General features: G+C 51.5%; 1 protein-coding gene across 1 annotated transcript in view; it reads left to right on the top strand.

Annotated features, from left to right (window-relative positions):
* CACNA1E (calcium voltage-gated channel subunit alpha1 E) overlaps positions 1-12,512 on the top strand; it is a 370,106-nt gene that overhangs the window by 54,043 nt on the left and 303,551 nt on the right. The window contains exon 3 of the mRNA XM_084866127.1: positions 8,423-8,855. Coding sequence (XP_084722253.1) covers positions 8,423-8,855 — 433 coding nt within the window. The remainder of the gene's footprint in view (positions 1-8,422; positions 8,856-12,512) is intronic.

Raw genomic sequence — 12,512 nt, forward strand, 5'->3', positions numbered from 1 at the left:
AGCTATGGCTGCCATTGCTATTGCTCCTGTCGAGCCCAGCAGGGCAGGGGTGACAGGGAGCAGGGCCCTGGAGTCCGTCAGACCTGGGTTAGTGGCTCTGCCGCTCCCTGACTGCGACCCCAACCTCGGGGAGCCACTTCCCCCTTTGACGTCGCCGTTTCTTCCTTTGTAAAACTCAGTGAGTAATAGTTACTTTGTAAGATTTTTTAAAAAGAATTCAGTGAAACCATAAAGGACCTAGTGTATGAAAGACCTTTGATATAGTACCTGGCATAAAATAAAAAGTTAATATTAACCATCATATTTATTGATGCTGATGATGATAATGATGGTGGGGGTGTCTCCTGTGCTCACTCAATCATTAAATTGCAACTAGTTTCCCCCCCCCGCATAATCCTATTGTAATGTTCCTTTCCCCACCGGAACCTTCCTGCTGGCTCTGTGGAATTTAACTTTATTCATTTTGGGTTGAGTCATTGCCCCATTATACCAAGGATTCTTAGAATTAGAATCCTAGTCTCAAGAATTTGATGCCAGACTAGTATCTGTGTACTAGTATAAAAAAGATGAGCCATATCCAAAAACCACGTAGAGGAGGGTGAGGGCACGCCCCGTTCCCTGCTGTGACCAAAACCACTAAATGGTTGACGGGTTGTGGAGTCGTTAAATCTCATCACGGTGTGGGTGGCTATGGGGGACCCTTCAGTTGATATGCTTTGGGGGTGCAAGTAACAGAGAATCTAACTCGAGTGACGGGGCTGCAGCCTCCGGGAGCTGTACTGCCTTGGATTGCTGGTGGTCCGGAGCTGGGTGGCATCCAGACGGACCAGACCTGGTGGTGCCATCTTCATGGCCTGTGACTGTGTTGGCCCAGCACTCCTCCAGGGGGCAGCTTCATTCTCAGGTTGGCAGTGAAGTGGTGGCAGCAGTCCCCAGGTCCTCTTCGATGTCCAGAGGGAATTCCCTTACAAGTTTCCCTTAAAGGTTGGGAGACTTTCCCCCACAGCCCCAGTGAGCTGTGCCTCTTACTTCATTGGCCTTCCTGGGTCATGTACGCTCTCCTAACTAACCGCTGGCAAAGGGATGGGGTTACGTTGAGTAGCTTAGGCCATGGCCGGCCAACTGCGGCTCCAGAGCCACATGTGGCTCTTTGGCCCCTGGAGCATGGCTCTTCCACAAAATACCACTGCCTGGGCGAGTCTATTTTGAAGAAGTGGCATTAGAAGAAGTTTAAGTTTAAAAAATGTGGCTCTCAAAAGAAATTTCAGTCGTTGTACTGTTGATATTTGGCTCTGTTGACATTGAGTTTGCCGACCACGGCTTAGGCCAACCAGGACCCACCCGGGAGATGGAGCCACTGCACAAGTAACCATACTGCTTGCTACCGATTTTCTTTTTGGCTTGCTGGAGGGATACAGGCTTTTCAGTTTGGTTGAATTGTTGGTCTAATGTTACAAGTGCCCTGTGTCATCTTGCACAACTCTGGGGCATGCTGGCCCGAGTGGCAAAACTGGAATTACCAGCACCGACCACTATGTATATTGATCGCGTCAAAAAATCCTTCAGGTCATATTACCCCTGAGATATGTATTTTGTTCTTAGTGAATTCGTTGGCTTAAAAAAACAGGTTAATTATAATGATTAGCAATTCTGCAGTAAAATACACAAGAAGTGGCCAGGAGAAAAGGCATAACACCGAGCAGTTAGAGCGCACAGGCCTGGGGGTGGGACGCAGGAAAAGAGTCCAAAAGCAAAGAGACCAGAGCAGCTTTGACGGGGCCTGTCTCCCCTTTTCCATTTCCTTTGGGCGCCGGAGTATCCAGCTCATTGCCGCGATCTTTCCCCTCATTGGCAGGCTTCTTTGTAATTTCCCACGGGTCTGTCTGATCACAGCTGAGAAGGGGGCTGGACAGAGGCCGGGGGCTGAGACAGGTCTGGCATCTGGCGCTGCCCAGGCGGATCGGCGAGCGCTGGCAGACGTGGGCAGAGCTCAGGATCTGGAGGGACGGCCACCCCCACAGGGGCTCACGATGGGCCGACATGCAAGGCCCTCGAGGGCTGTAGCCACATCGTGGAGACCTGGAATGCCAGGTGTGGGACTTGGCACTTGTTTCTCTAGGTGGCAGTTCAGACCGATGCTCAGAGTAGACCATGTTCCTTCCTTAGAGCCCCGGGTGAGAGCTGCTCCTGGGCGAGGGCCTTTGACAGCTGCACTGGTATTAGGCTCAGAGAGGATTCCATCTGGCTGCATAAACACTGCTGTCTCAACTCCACTGTGGCAATAACCGACTTCTGCTTAAAAAATGACTTCTCAGGAAGTCAACTCAAGTACTCTTGGTCGCCGTGGGCGGGAGGGGTGTCAGCAGGCACCAGCTGGGCTCCCAGTGCTCCAGGGACTGACTCGCGAGAAGCGTTTTGGTAGAAGAGCGGCTCTTGGAGAAGCTTTGCAACCCCGAGGATTTGGCCGCCAGAGCCTGCTGCTGGCAAACACCTTCCCAGGAACACATGTGGTCCCCCAGACGTTGGCCCCCAGCCCTCCTCTGTGCCCGCCAGGCAACTGGGTACCGCCACTCTGTTTCCGCAAGGCCAGCCGGAACCATTCCTGACTCCTGGTGACTTTTTCTGCCAGAGGCTCTCTGAGGAATACTGTTCTGTCCTTCGTTTTCTACTTCCTGTGAGGCCCTCAGGAAAAGCACAGGCCCCTTTTTATCTTTGTTTATGTCTCGGTGCTTTAGGGAAGTAGAGAGACTACAAGAAGGGACAAATCCTGGAGAAGTGACAAATGCTCAAGGAATCTCGAGCTGCTCTTGTAGAAGGAATTATTAGTCTAGATCAGTGGTCAGCAAACTGCAGCTCGCGAGCCACATGCAGCTCTTTGGTCCCTTGCGTGTGGCTCTTCCACAAAAGACCATGGCCTGGGCGAGTCTATTTTGAAGAAGTGGCATTAGAAGAAGTTTAAGTTTAAAAAATTTGGCTCTCAAAAGAAATTTCAATCGTATTGTTGATGTTTGGCTCTGTTGACTAATGAGTTTGCCCACCACTGTTCTAGATTAAAAAGTAACTGCTGCTTTTTTGTTTTGTTTTGTTTTGTTTTAAAGCCACTGTGATGGGCCTAACCCCTGGGGTTTCTTGTTTGGGGACCATAAAGGGCTTCCAGTGACTTGCTCCGTCCCCAGCACAATGGAGGCGAATCTTGTCCTTTCCTCGGTGACCTCTGCACAGTGGTACATTAAGGCTCCTCTCCCTTACTAGAGCCTTCCTTCCCTTCTCTAAGTCAGGAAGGCCTGGGTAGTAAATGTGACTACTTAAGCAAATGTGAGAGTTGCAAGCAAAAGCCTCTTAAAACCACTTGTACCCACTCAAGTATAGTTATAAGGATTTCTGCAAAAGCTAAAGAAGCCTCATTGGCGACAATAGCAAAATTACAGTGTGGGCAACTACTGAGCATCTTCCTTTCTCTCTGTGTCCTGCCCCCTCCCCACCTCCCCTCCCTGCATCCCTTCCTTTCATAGACGTGTATTGAATGCCTGTGGGGACAGGCCGGTAGGGATTCAGTGGTGAATAAGGCAGGTGTGGTCTCTGCTTTCTTGTAGCTGACAGGCAGGTAAGTGAGGGCATAGCCTTGAATCGAAGGACAGTAGCGACAGATACGTCTGTGATGGGAGCCTGCGGTGTAATTGATTAGGACCCAACAGTTTACATTCCTGAGGTCTTGTTTTCCAAATCGTCAGAATCCTTTGGCGAACTGATGTTTACCATAACATTTAGGTAAATGTTATGGTAAACATCGCTTTTGCATAAAGTATATTTGTTAATCTCTGTACACATTACGATGTGGCTAAATTTTTTCAGCATTGCATCAGTACCCCAGTGGGTTGGCCAATATACAATAGATTTGACATATTTGTAAATATTTCCTCTGCATTTCTTTTGGTGGTTCTAGCATTGTACAGGCAGTAGCAGTGGGATGGAGATTGCTAGGACTCTGGAGTGTGGTTTTCTCCATCTTCCTTGGCGCGCAGGAGGGCTGCCTTTCTGCTCTCCTTCAGCTAAGCAGGACCTGGTGGCAGGTGGCAGAGTCTGCCCAGTGGGATGCGGGGGAGTGATACATACCCCTTCTAGGTCAGGCTTCTAGGCCTCTTGCACAGGCTGCCACGCTCTCTTCTTTTCTCTTTGTCTCTGGGCTGGAGAGAAAAAGGCGAGTGGAGAACTCGGAAGCTCTAGGCTCAGGTGTTAGCTGCCTGTTTTTGTTAGTAAAGTTTTATGGACACACAGTCACACCCCTTTGTTCATGTATTGTCTATGGCTGCTTTTCCTTTCAAAGGCCGAGTCCAGTCCAGTAGTTCCCCCTTAGCCATGGTTTTGCTTTCTCTGGGTTCCCTTACCTGCATTCAACCATAGTGCACAGATATTAAATGGAAAAATCTAAGAAACAAAGCACTCATAAGTTTTAAATTGCACACTGTTCTGAGTGGCATGGTAAAATTTTGCACCATCCTCCTCCATTCTGTCCGTGAGTCATCCCTTTGTTCCAGCTTGTAGGCTCCCAATCTCTCCTCTTTCCTCCATAGTAACATATACAGTCTCCCAAGTTCTTTCCCAGATGTTGTCTTGATTGATCCTCACTGCGGACTTCCTTAGGTGGTAAAACATTCTCATTGTTCAGGTGAGGAAACCGACCCAGAGAGAAGTGACCTACCAAAGCTGACTTAATGAGCAAGCAGCATGACTGACACCAGATCGCGGGCTCTTCCCACCCCCACGGGGACTCTGGTGGTTTTAGTGATCACTCCACTGAATTGAAGCAGAATGTTTTCCTTGGTTCTTGGTTTGCATTCAAAACGCACCAGCCTGTCAAATTGCTTTTGGGCATTAGCCCATCCCCGAACAGTCACCATAACAACACAGACATATAGAGCGGAATGTGGGGTGGGCAAAAACGGACGCCAGTCCAGAGGAGGAGAGTTTTGCAGGGTGTGTGTGTGTGTGTGTGTGTGTGTGTGTCGTGGTGGTGGTGGGGGTTTCAAGGGCTCATCCTACATATTTTGGGTAACTTCATGATCTAGACTGAAAATCGGTGAGAGGGGCACTGTCCTGGGTCTTTAACATCCTAATTCACCCAAGAGGACACCTCTTACGAACCCAGCACAACCTCTCAGGACTATATACTGCTCTGAGGCCAGTGTTGGTCAAGATGTGATTCCCAGGGGGGATGGGTGCTGGTTAAACATGTAGATCTACCACGTGAGACTCTCTGGAGGGAAGTCCCAGGAGGCTGTTTTTTATTTTTATTTATTAATTATTATTTTTAAAAATACTCTTATTGATTTCAAAGGGGAATGGAGAGAGAGAGAGAGAGAGAGAGAGAGAGAGAGAGAGAGAGAGAGAGAGAGGGAGGGAGGGAGGGAGGGAGGGAGAGAGAGAGAGAGAGAGAGAGAGAGAGAGAGAGAGAGAGAGAGAGAAAGAAAGAGAAAGAAATGCGGTGCAAAGATGGAAAATCTTCTTTGTGGAAGGATGGGAGAGAAGATGTAGAGCAGGAGGGACTCTCACCACTGGCTGACGTGTCTGGCAGTGCAGGGTGCTAGGTGCTAGGGATTGGGTGGCGGAGGAGAGCCCTTTCCTGCCCCCCTAAGCCTGGGAAGAGTTTGATGGGGCTGAGGCATTAGTATGGTGTCACTTGGCTCTTTTCCTGCTCAGAGCTCCCCCAGCCCATCATTTAAAGTGCCATCCCCTGCTCATTAGCCAAATAGAGCAAATAAGAATGAGGAGAGAGGTGGGTGGAAAGTGAAAGTTAGAGAAGTGCCTGGGCCGTATCTCAAAGCAGCAGGCTTGCTTTCCTTGGGTTAGGGACTGGGGTGGGACCACTCTGCCCTCAGGAAGCTCCTCACGTGATGTGGTGCGGGCAACCCAGACTCTGTTTTGTGGGTCTCCATTCCCTTTTTTTCCCAGTGCTCTGTAGAACCTGCACCGCTGGGCACAGACGGAGGGACCGTGATGGAGCCCAAGAGACACAGTTGAAAGTGAGAAGTATACCCGAGTTTACAAATAAAGTTTTATCAACACACAGTCCCACACATTCATGTACATACTGTCTGGTTGCTTTCATGCTACAACAGCAGAATTCGAGTAGTTGGAACAGAAATGGCACGGCCTGCAAAGTCTCAGATATTTACTAACTGGTCCTTCAGGGAAAGACTTGGACGTCCTCTGGGTCTCGAGAGCTCTCGTGGTATTTAAATGCTTAGCCTTGAAGTGACTCTCATCACTCTACTCCCAACTCAGGGGCCAGAATGATCACATGACCCTGGGCCAGGAAGTACATCCTACTATGTGCCCAGGAGTGGGGTGGCCAGAATATTGGGTACTAATGATCACCACAACAGCCTAGTATGTGTTGGACTCAATACAGGTGCTGAATATAGAAAGATAAGACCAAATCCCTGATCTCAAAGAACTCAAGGAATGCTGGGATTTAGGGCATGAGGACAGGCTAAGAGTAGAGTAGATTCAGCTGTCCTTCCCGGGAATACCTAGCTCAGTCTTGTCTAGGTTGCCTGAGAGAGAAGGGGCTCTCTCAGCCACATGATCGCCAGACCTGGGGACTGGCCGGCTTGGCAGGCGGAGGGGCGACAGATTTCCTTGATGAACATTTATATCAATAATAGAAGGGTTGTTTAACAGGAATTCTTAAAGGAAAGATGAGATAATTTCATGTTTTGATATTCGTAAAATTGATTCCGTTGAAACGGGAGCTCTGCAGCGCATATTATTGCTGCTATAATTTTGGCAAAGATGTAATTGAAATTGGCACAGTGTCTGGGAAGGGGGATCCAAGAAGGAAAGAGATGGTGTGATGTGCCAGGAAGCAGAGGCCTGGGACCAGGTCCCGGTGGCCTGGTGAGAGCCGGGAGGGTGGCCCAGGAGACCTTCACCATGGAGGGCCGGGAGGGAGAGGAGACTGCTCACGTTTCTGGTGGTGCTGAGGCTTGGGAGGGAGTGGGAGCAGCCCAGGGAGGGCTACGTGCCTGTGTGTGGTGCGGGAGAGACATTTAAACATCGTAGGAATGGAGGATAAATTTAAAATCCATCAAGCGCAGTTGAGACAGAATGACAACGTGACGAGCATGAATCACTCTTTCTAGGGACCCGCCCCACTGTTTGCAGGATCCGAATTGTCTATTCTCCTGCCTTCCTGCTACCCACCGAGCTCAGCTCACACTGGCCGGACCCTCGACTTCCCTCCCTTGGCTCCCTTGACTCAGCCCTGGTGGCCAAGGATGCAGTTCTGACCAGCACATCCCCATAGAGGAAGATGAGTCACCAGGGGAGGCAGGGCCAGGGGCTGGGGGACGGCATTCTGGGAGGGCCCCTCTCCTCCCCAGTTCAGTAGTGGGTGCTCAGGAAGCACTGGGTGAGTGAGCTGGATGCCAGGGCTTCTCCGAATATGGAGAGTGCAGGGCACTTCTTAGAGCCCAGGCCATGTGTGTGCCATGTGTGGTTACAAGGAGCCTAGGTTGGAATGTGGGTGGGAAAAGGCTGGGGATTGAGGTGTTGGGAGGGAGACAGCGGGTATTGTTGAAAGTTGGCAAGTTCAGAGCCTCTCCAACCAGAAGGACTGCCCCCGACCTCAGGCTTGCTATGGGAACTGTCTCTGAATCCTTTGAGGTCCCTACGTCCTCTTGGCACATGCTCTTCCTTTCTCGCCTGTGATCCTCTCCTGACCCTCACCGGGCAAGTTCTAATGAAACCCAGCCCAGGGCTCCTCTCCTCCACCAAGCCCTCCCGACCACCCCCAGATGGGCTGGGGTGTCCCTAGAAGCTCAGGTAGGCCCACGCCCACCTTAGTCTGGCATGGCATGTCGTGTGGTCAGAATCGTTCTTCCTGTTTCTCCCAAGAGGAGCATGTGGGCTCAATGCAGCTTATCTCAGTGTGCCCAGGGCTGGCACAGAGAGAATGAGAGTGAGGGCAGCAGGGTGTGGAGCTCGCTAGAGGAGCCAGGGCTTGGGGAGAAAGTCTTCCCCTCCAGCGGGAGAGAAACCTCAGCTAGCCCTCGGGGGTGGAGCTGCGAGGGAAGCCTTTGTTGCTCATTCCCCTTGGGGAAAGCAGCACCCTGGACATTTGTCCCTGTTGCATCCGGTTATTTCTTTGACCCGTGTCTTCTGCACCAGACTGTGACGTGTCTGGGGCAGAAATCCAGTCGGTTGTGCTCAGCTCTTGGTACCAGCCTCTGGTAGCCGGCCTGGTGGGTGCCCTGGATGCTCCTGGGTTCAGCCATCACTGATCGCTTCCTGTGAACAAGTCTGAGTCTTGTTCTGGAGGACAATGCCATTAACCCTTTTCTCTTCTGTTTCCCTTTTGCCCAACCCTTCCCTCCCTCCCCCACGCCTCTCCTCTATCACCTCTTTCCTCCCCCTCCCGCAGAGCAATGTTCTGTGATGGTGCCCGAGATGCGTGGACTGAGTCCAGGCCGCAGGCTGCCGGAACCCACCCCCTACCCAGCTGCAGGCGGGAGCCCTGAGCCAGGGTCCGCGGGCCACCACCGCCACGTGCTGGCTCTGCCCGAGGAGGAGGCATGGCGACCCCAGCAGTGCGCCCTGCTCGAGGCCGACGCCTCAGAGGAAGTGGGCATCCTGCCGGCCTCCCCGCACACCGTCGCCTCCGGCTTGGACAACTTCTTCCCGGTGCAGGAGGGCGAGGGCACTGGCTGGGAGGGCAGCTCCAGCCCCTTCCTCCCTGTGAGCCCCGATGTGATAAAGCGGAGGCGTGGGGGCCTCATCGAGCAGCGCGACATCATCAAGGCCCACGAGGCGCACAAGATGCAGAGCACCCCGCAGGCCCGACGCAAAGAGTGGGAGTGAGTACTATGGGGGCGTGGAGGTGGGTCCCGGGGAGTGGCCCAGCTGGGCAGGATGAGCGGCAGTGGGCAAGGCCCTGTCTGGGATCTTAAGACGGGGGGGGGGGGGGGGGGGGGGTTGGGGGGGTTCCCTTGACTAAGGGCCCAGCGAGACAGATGCGTGTGTCTCTAAAGAGGCCCCTGCCAGTAGCCCCCATCTCACTCACCAGCTGTGGGTCAACGCCTGTAAGATGGGGTGAATCAAGCTTGCTTCCCAAAACACAGTTTACTAAGAGCCATGGGAAAGGATGGGGGTCTGTTTCATACTGACTTCCCTGAAAAGGGGAGCTCTGTAAACCTCAGAGAAGCCACCCAAATGTGTGTCATCTAGACCTGGTCATTCCTCTGGAGCTGCGGCTGGCCCTGCTCTTTCTAATGCCATCCTCGGCGAATGATTCCATCTTGGGGCCAGTCTTTAGTGGATGGAAAAGACTGACCACGATCTGTGTCCGTAACTTGACCCCTGATCTTTTTGGACAGAGCAAAAGAATCTCCGTTCTGTCTTTGGCCGCCTTTCACTTAATTTGTGTCTGTTGAGAACTTTGGTTTTTCTTCCCAGGAGTCATACATTGAAGGAAGATCATATTTCCTTTAATTCTCAATCTCCCCAGGTTTATCCCACACCCCAGGGCTTTGCTTTGTCCTTTGGATGCCAGTGTTTATTCTGCATGTTTGTGTGTCCTGTGGTCTGTATGTGTTTATTGCCTCTTGCCTTAGATTGTTGAGCTGTGAAGGGCAAAGAAACTAGCAACAGGTGCTTTTTGATCCTGGTGGAACCCACCTACATGGTTCCAGTGGACAGGAGCCCATGAGCTGGTCTCTGTTGGTCTTTCCCTGCGTGTGTTAGTCTGTGCATTAGTTTGTTTGTTCATTCACTGAGCCCTGATGCATGCCGGAATCCTGGGATTCAGAGAGGCATTCGGCACCCACACAGATCTCAACAAACCTTTTTTTTCCTGTTGTTCATTTTGAAATGCCATTAGTTTATAAAACCTTACCAGCTCTCTCCAAGTGCCAACAGCATTCTAAGCACCTTATCTATATTTTTAACTCACTAAAGGCCAGTGTATGAATTCATGCACAGGTGGGGTCCAGCCGGCCTGCCCTGAGTGGGGCTGATTGGGCCAGGCTAGCCAGAGGGAGGGGCCGCAGGGGGCGGCCAATCAGGGGTGGACCCAGCCTGGAGGAGGGGTAGCAGGAGGTTGAGGGAGTGCCAATCGGGGCCCGATCGGGCTGGTTGTCTGCCACAGTGTGCGTCGTAACAATGGGTTGTTCAGGTCATTCTGTTGTTCTGGTCTCCTGGCTTTTATATATATAGATGTTAATCCTCACTATTCCTGTGAGGTAGTATAATGATGGTCCACATTTAAACAGTGAGGCCCAGAGGAGTTCAGTGACTTTCTGAGGTCACTCCAGGACGTGCTGCCTTGTTGCTGTGATTTGTAATTGATTCATGACTTGAACCCTGGCAGTTTGGTTCTAGAATCCATGCTTTTAACTTCAATGATAGAGGGCCTTTTATTCCAGTTCCCACAGCACTTAACTTCTTGTCTCAACCACCCATTGAGATGCCGAGGCAAGAGCACTGGCTGAGGTTTTTATTCCCAGGACCACCCAGTGGTGTGACCTGGATTAAGTTGCCTCATCGTGGCTTTGAAAATGAATAGGAGGAAGTGGATGAATATTTGACTACCATGCAGCTCTGATGATTGGGATTTCTTTATATTCAGAAGCACTATATTTGTATACACCTACGTCTTGTCGAGGATGCTCAGGAAGACAACTCGAGGCCAGAGACTGTCTTGCACATTCTTCCTGCCACTCACTGTGTCATATGGCCTAACTAGAATGCCTACAATCTCCCTGAAAAACTAGCTTCGCCACACTAGCACTGACGCCTTTCTCTAAGTAAAACGTTTGCTAGCTGGAGGATCCATAGTCTAATAGCAGCCGCCTACGTGGGGTGCTGGCGAGGGTGGTTGGGAGACTGTGTTTTCACCTGGGCTCCATGAGAAGGTGGAGCCCAGCAGACAGACCAATGCCATATCAGCCTTCCTCAGGGTAGCCATGGAGACCAGTGGCCCTGGCCTGGTAGAGGTTGAGAAGGAGTGGCCGGGAGGTCAGAGGAAAGCCCGAGAGCACAGAGACACCGATGTGGAAAGAGGAGCGTGTTCATCACAGCCGTCTGTGTGGGGTGCTGCCGAGAGGGAAGATACCATGAGGCTGGGGGAGGAAGGCTGGTCTGGCAACATGGAGGCGACCATGGGAGCCGTGTCATTGGGTGATGAGCAGGTCCAGTGCAGTAGGGTGAAAAGAAAATGTGAGGTGGTCCGGCCAGGGCTGGATGGAGTGTAAGCTTGTTGAAAGCAGGACTTCGTCTGCAGCGTACAGAACACTGCCTTGTAGGTAGTTGGCTCACAATAAATACTCATTTTAAGAACGGAAATAAGTGTACCGAGGGGAAGGGAGACCTGCTCCAGCCAGCTGGCTTCCAGGGAAAGAGGCAGCTGAGTGTCCTGGGCCGGCCCTGTGGCTGTGCAGGTTGTGACTGCACAGGGTCTTCCACCTGAACAGTCAGCAGGGGGCGTGAGGCGTCTCTCCTCTGCCCCTTTCAGTGCTGCTCAGGACCCAGGACCCTGTGCCTACTGCATACCACAGAGAGACGGAGCCTTCTCCTCTCTTCTGTCTCCTGCCTCTGGCTTCTCTAACTTTCATTTTATAGGCAGATCCTCTGCTCTGGGACAGAGGCAGCCACAGTAGGAAATCAGGAAGTATTCTCTGTCAGTGTCCCTGCCGCCCCCCCCCCCCCAACCCCAGCCCCAGCCCAACCCCAGGGCCCACTCACTGCCCACAAAGCTGACTGCCACGGCACACCTGACAGCTTTACAAACCCTGCCTCCCAAGCACCAACTCAGGACTCTGGTGATGCTCAAGGCAGATGAGGACCAAGCCTGGGAAGTTTCCAGCATTTGGTGCCTTGGGCTGGTGGGGAAGAAAGGGACAAAGCTGGTAGTAGAAGAAGGTGAGAGGGGAGGAGGAGGCCTCGCGGGAAGGGTGTTTTTTTTTTGTGGGTAACTCAGAGCAGGTTTCCTTGTGCAAGCTGGTATTTCCCAAAGAACCTTAAACAAGGCCAACAACAACCCAGTACATTTTTTTTTTTTTTTAATTATTGATTTCAGAGAGGAAGAGAGAGGGAGAGAGATAGAAGCATCAATGATGAAAATCTTTGATAGGCTGCTTCCTGCACGCTCCCTACTGGGGATCAGGCCCACAACCCTGGCAGGTGTCTTGACTGAGAATCGAATCGGTGACCTCCTACTTCATAAGTTGAAACTCAACTGCTAAGCCACACTGGCCAGGCCAAAGAACCTTTTTAATAGATTTCCTCCGGCCCAGTGTGCTGGTTAAAGACCTTTCGGCTAACACCAAGTATCCCTCGTGTGCTAAGTTTTTAGTTTTAGCAAGTGGGCATGAAACCATGTTTTTTTGGTATTTTAATATAATTCCGTTCAGTTTGCCAAATGTTTTCCTATGTACTGTCTTCCCTGGCCCTTTCCATGACCCTGTGAACTAGCGGTTGTCATCCCTCATTTACAGTAAGGAAAAGTGGGCCTCAAA

Source organism: Pipistrellus hanaki (assembly GCF_964339955.1).
Source record: "Pipistrellus hanaki genome assembly, chromosome: 18".
In the NCBI taxonomy this organism is placed as follows: Eukaryota; Metazoa; Chordata; class Mammalia; order Chiroptera; family Vespertilionidae; genus Pipistrellus; species Pipistrellus hanaki.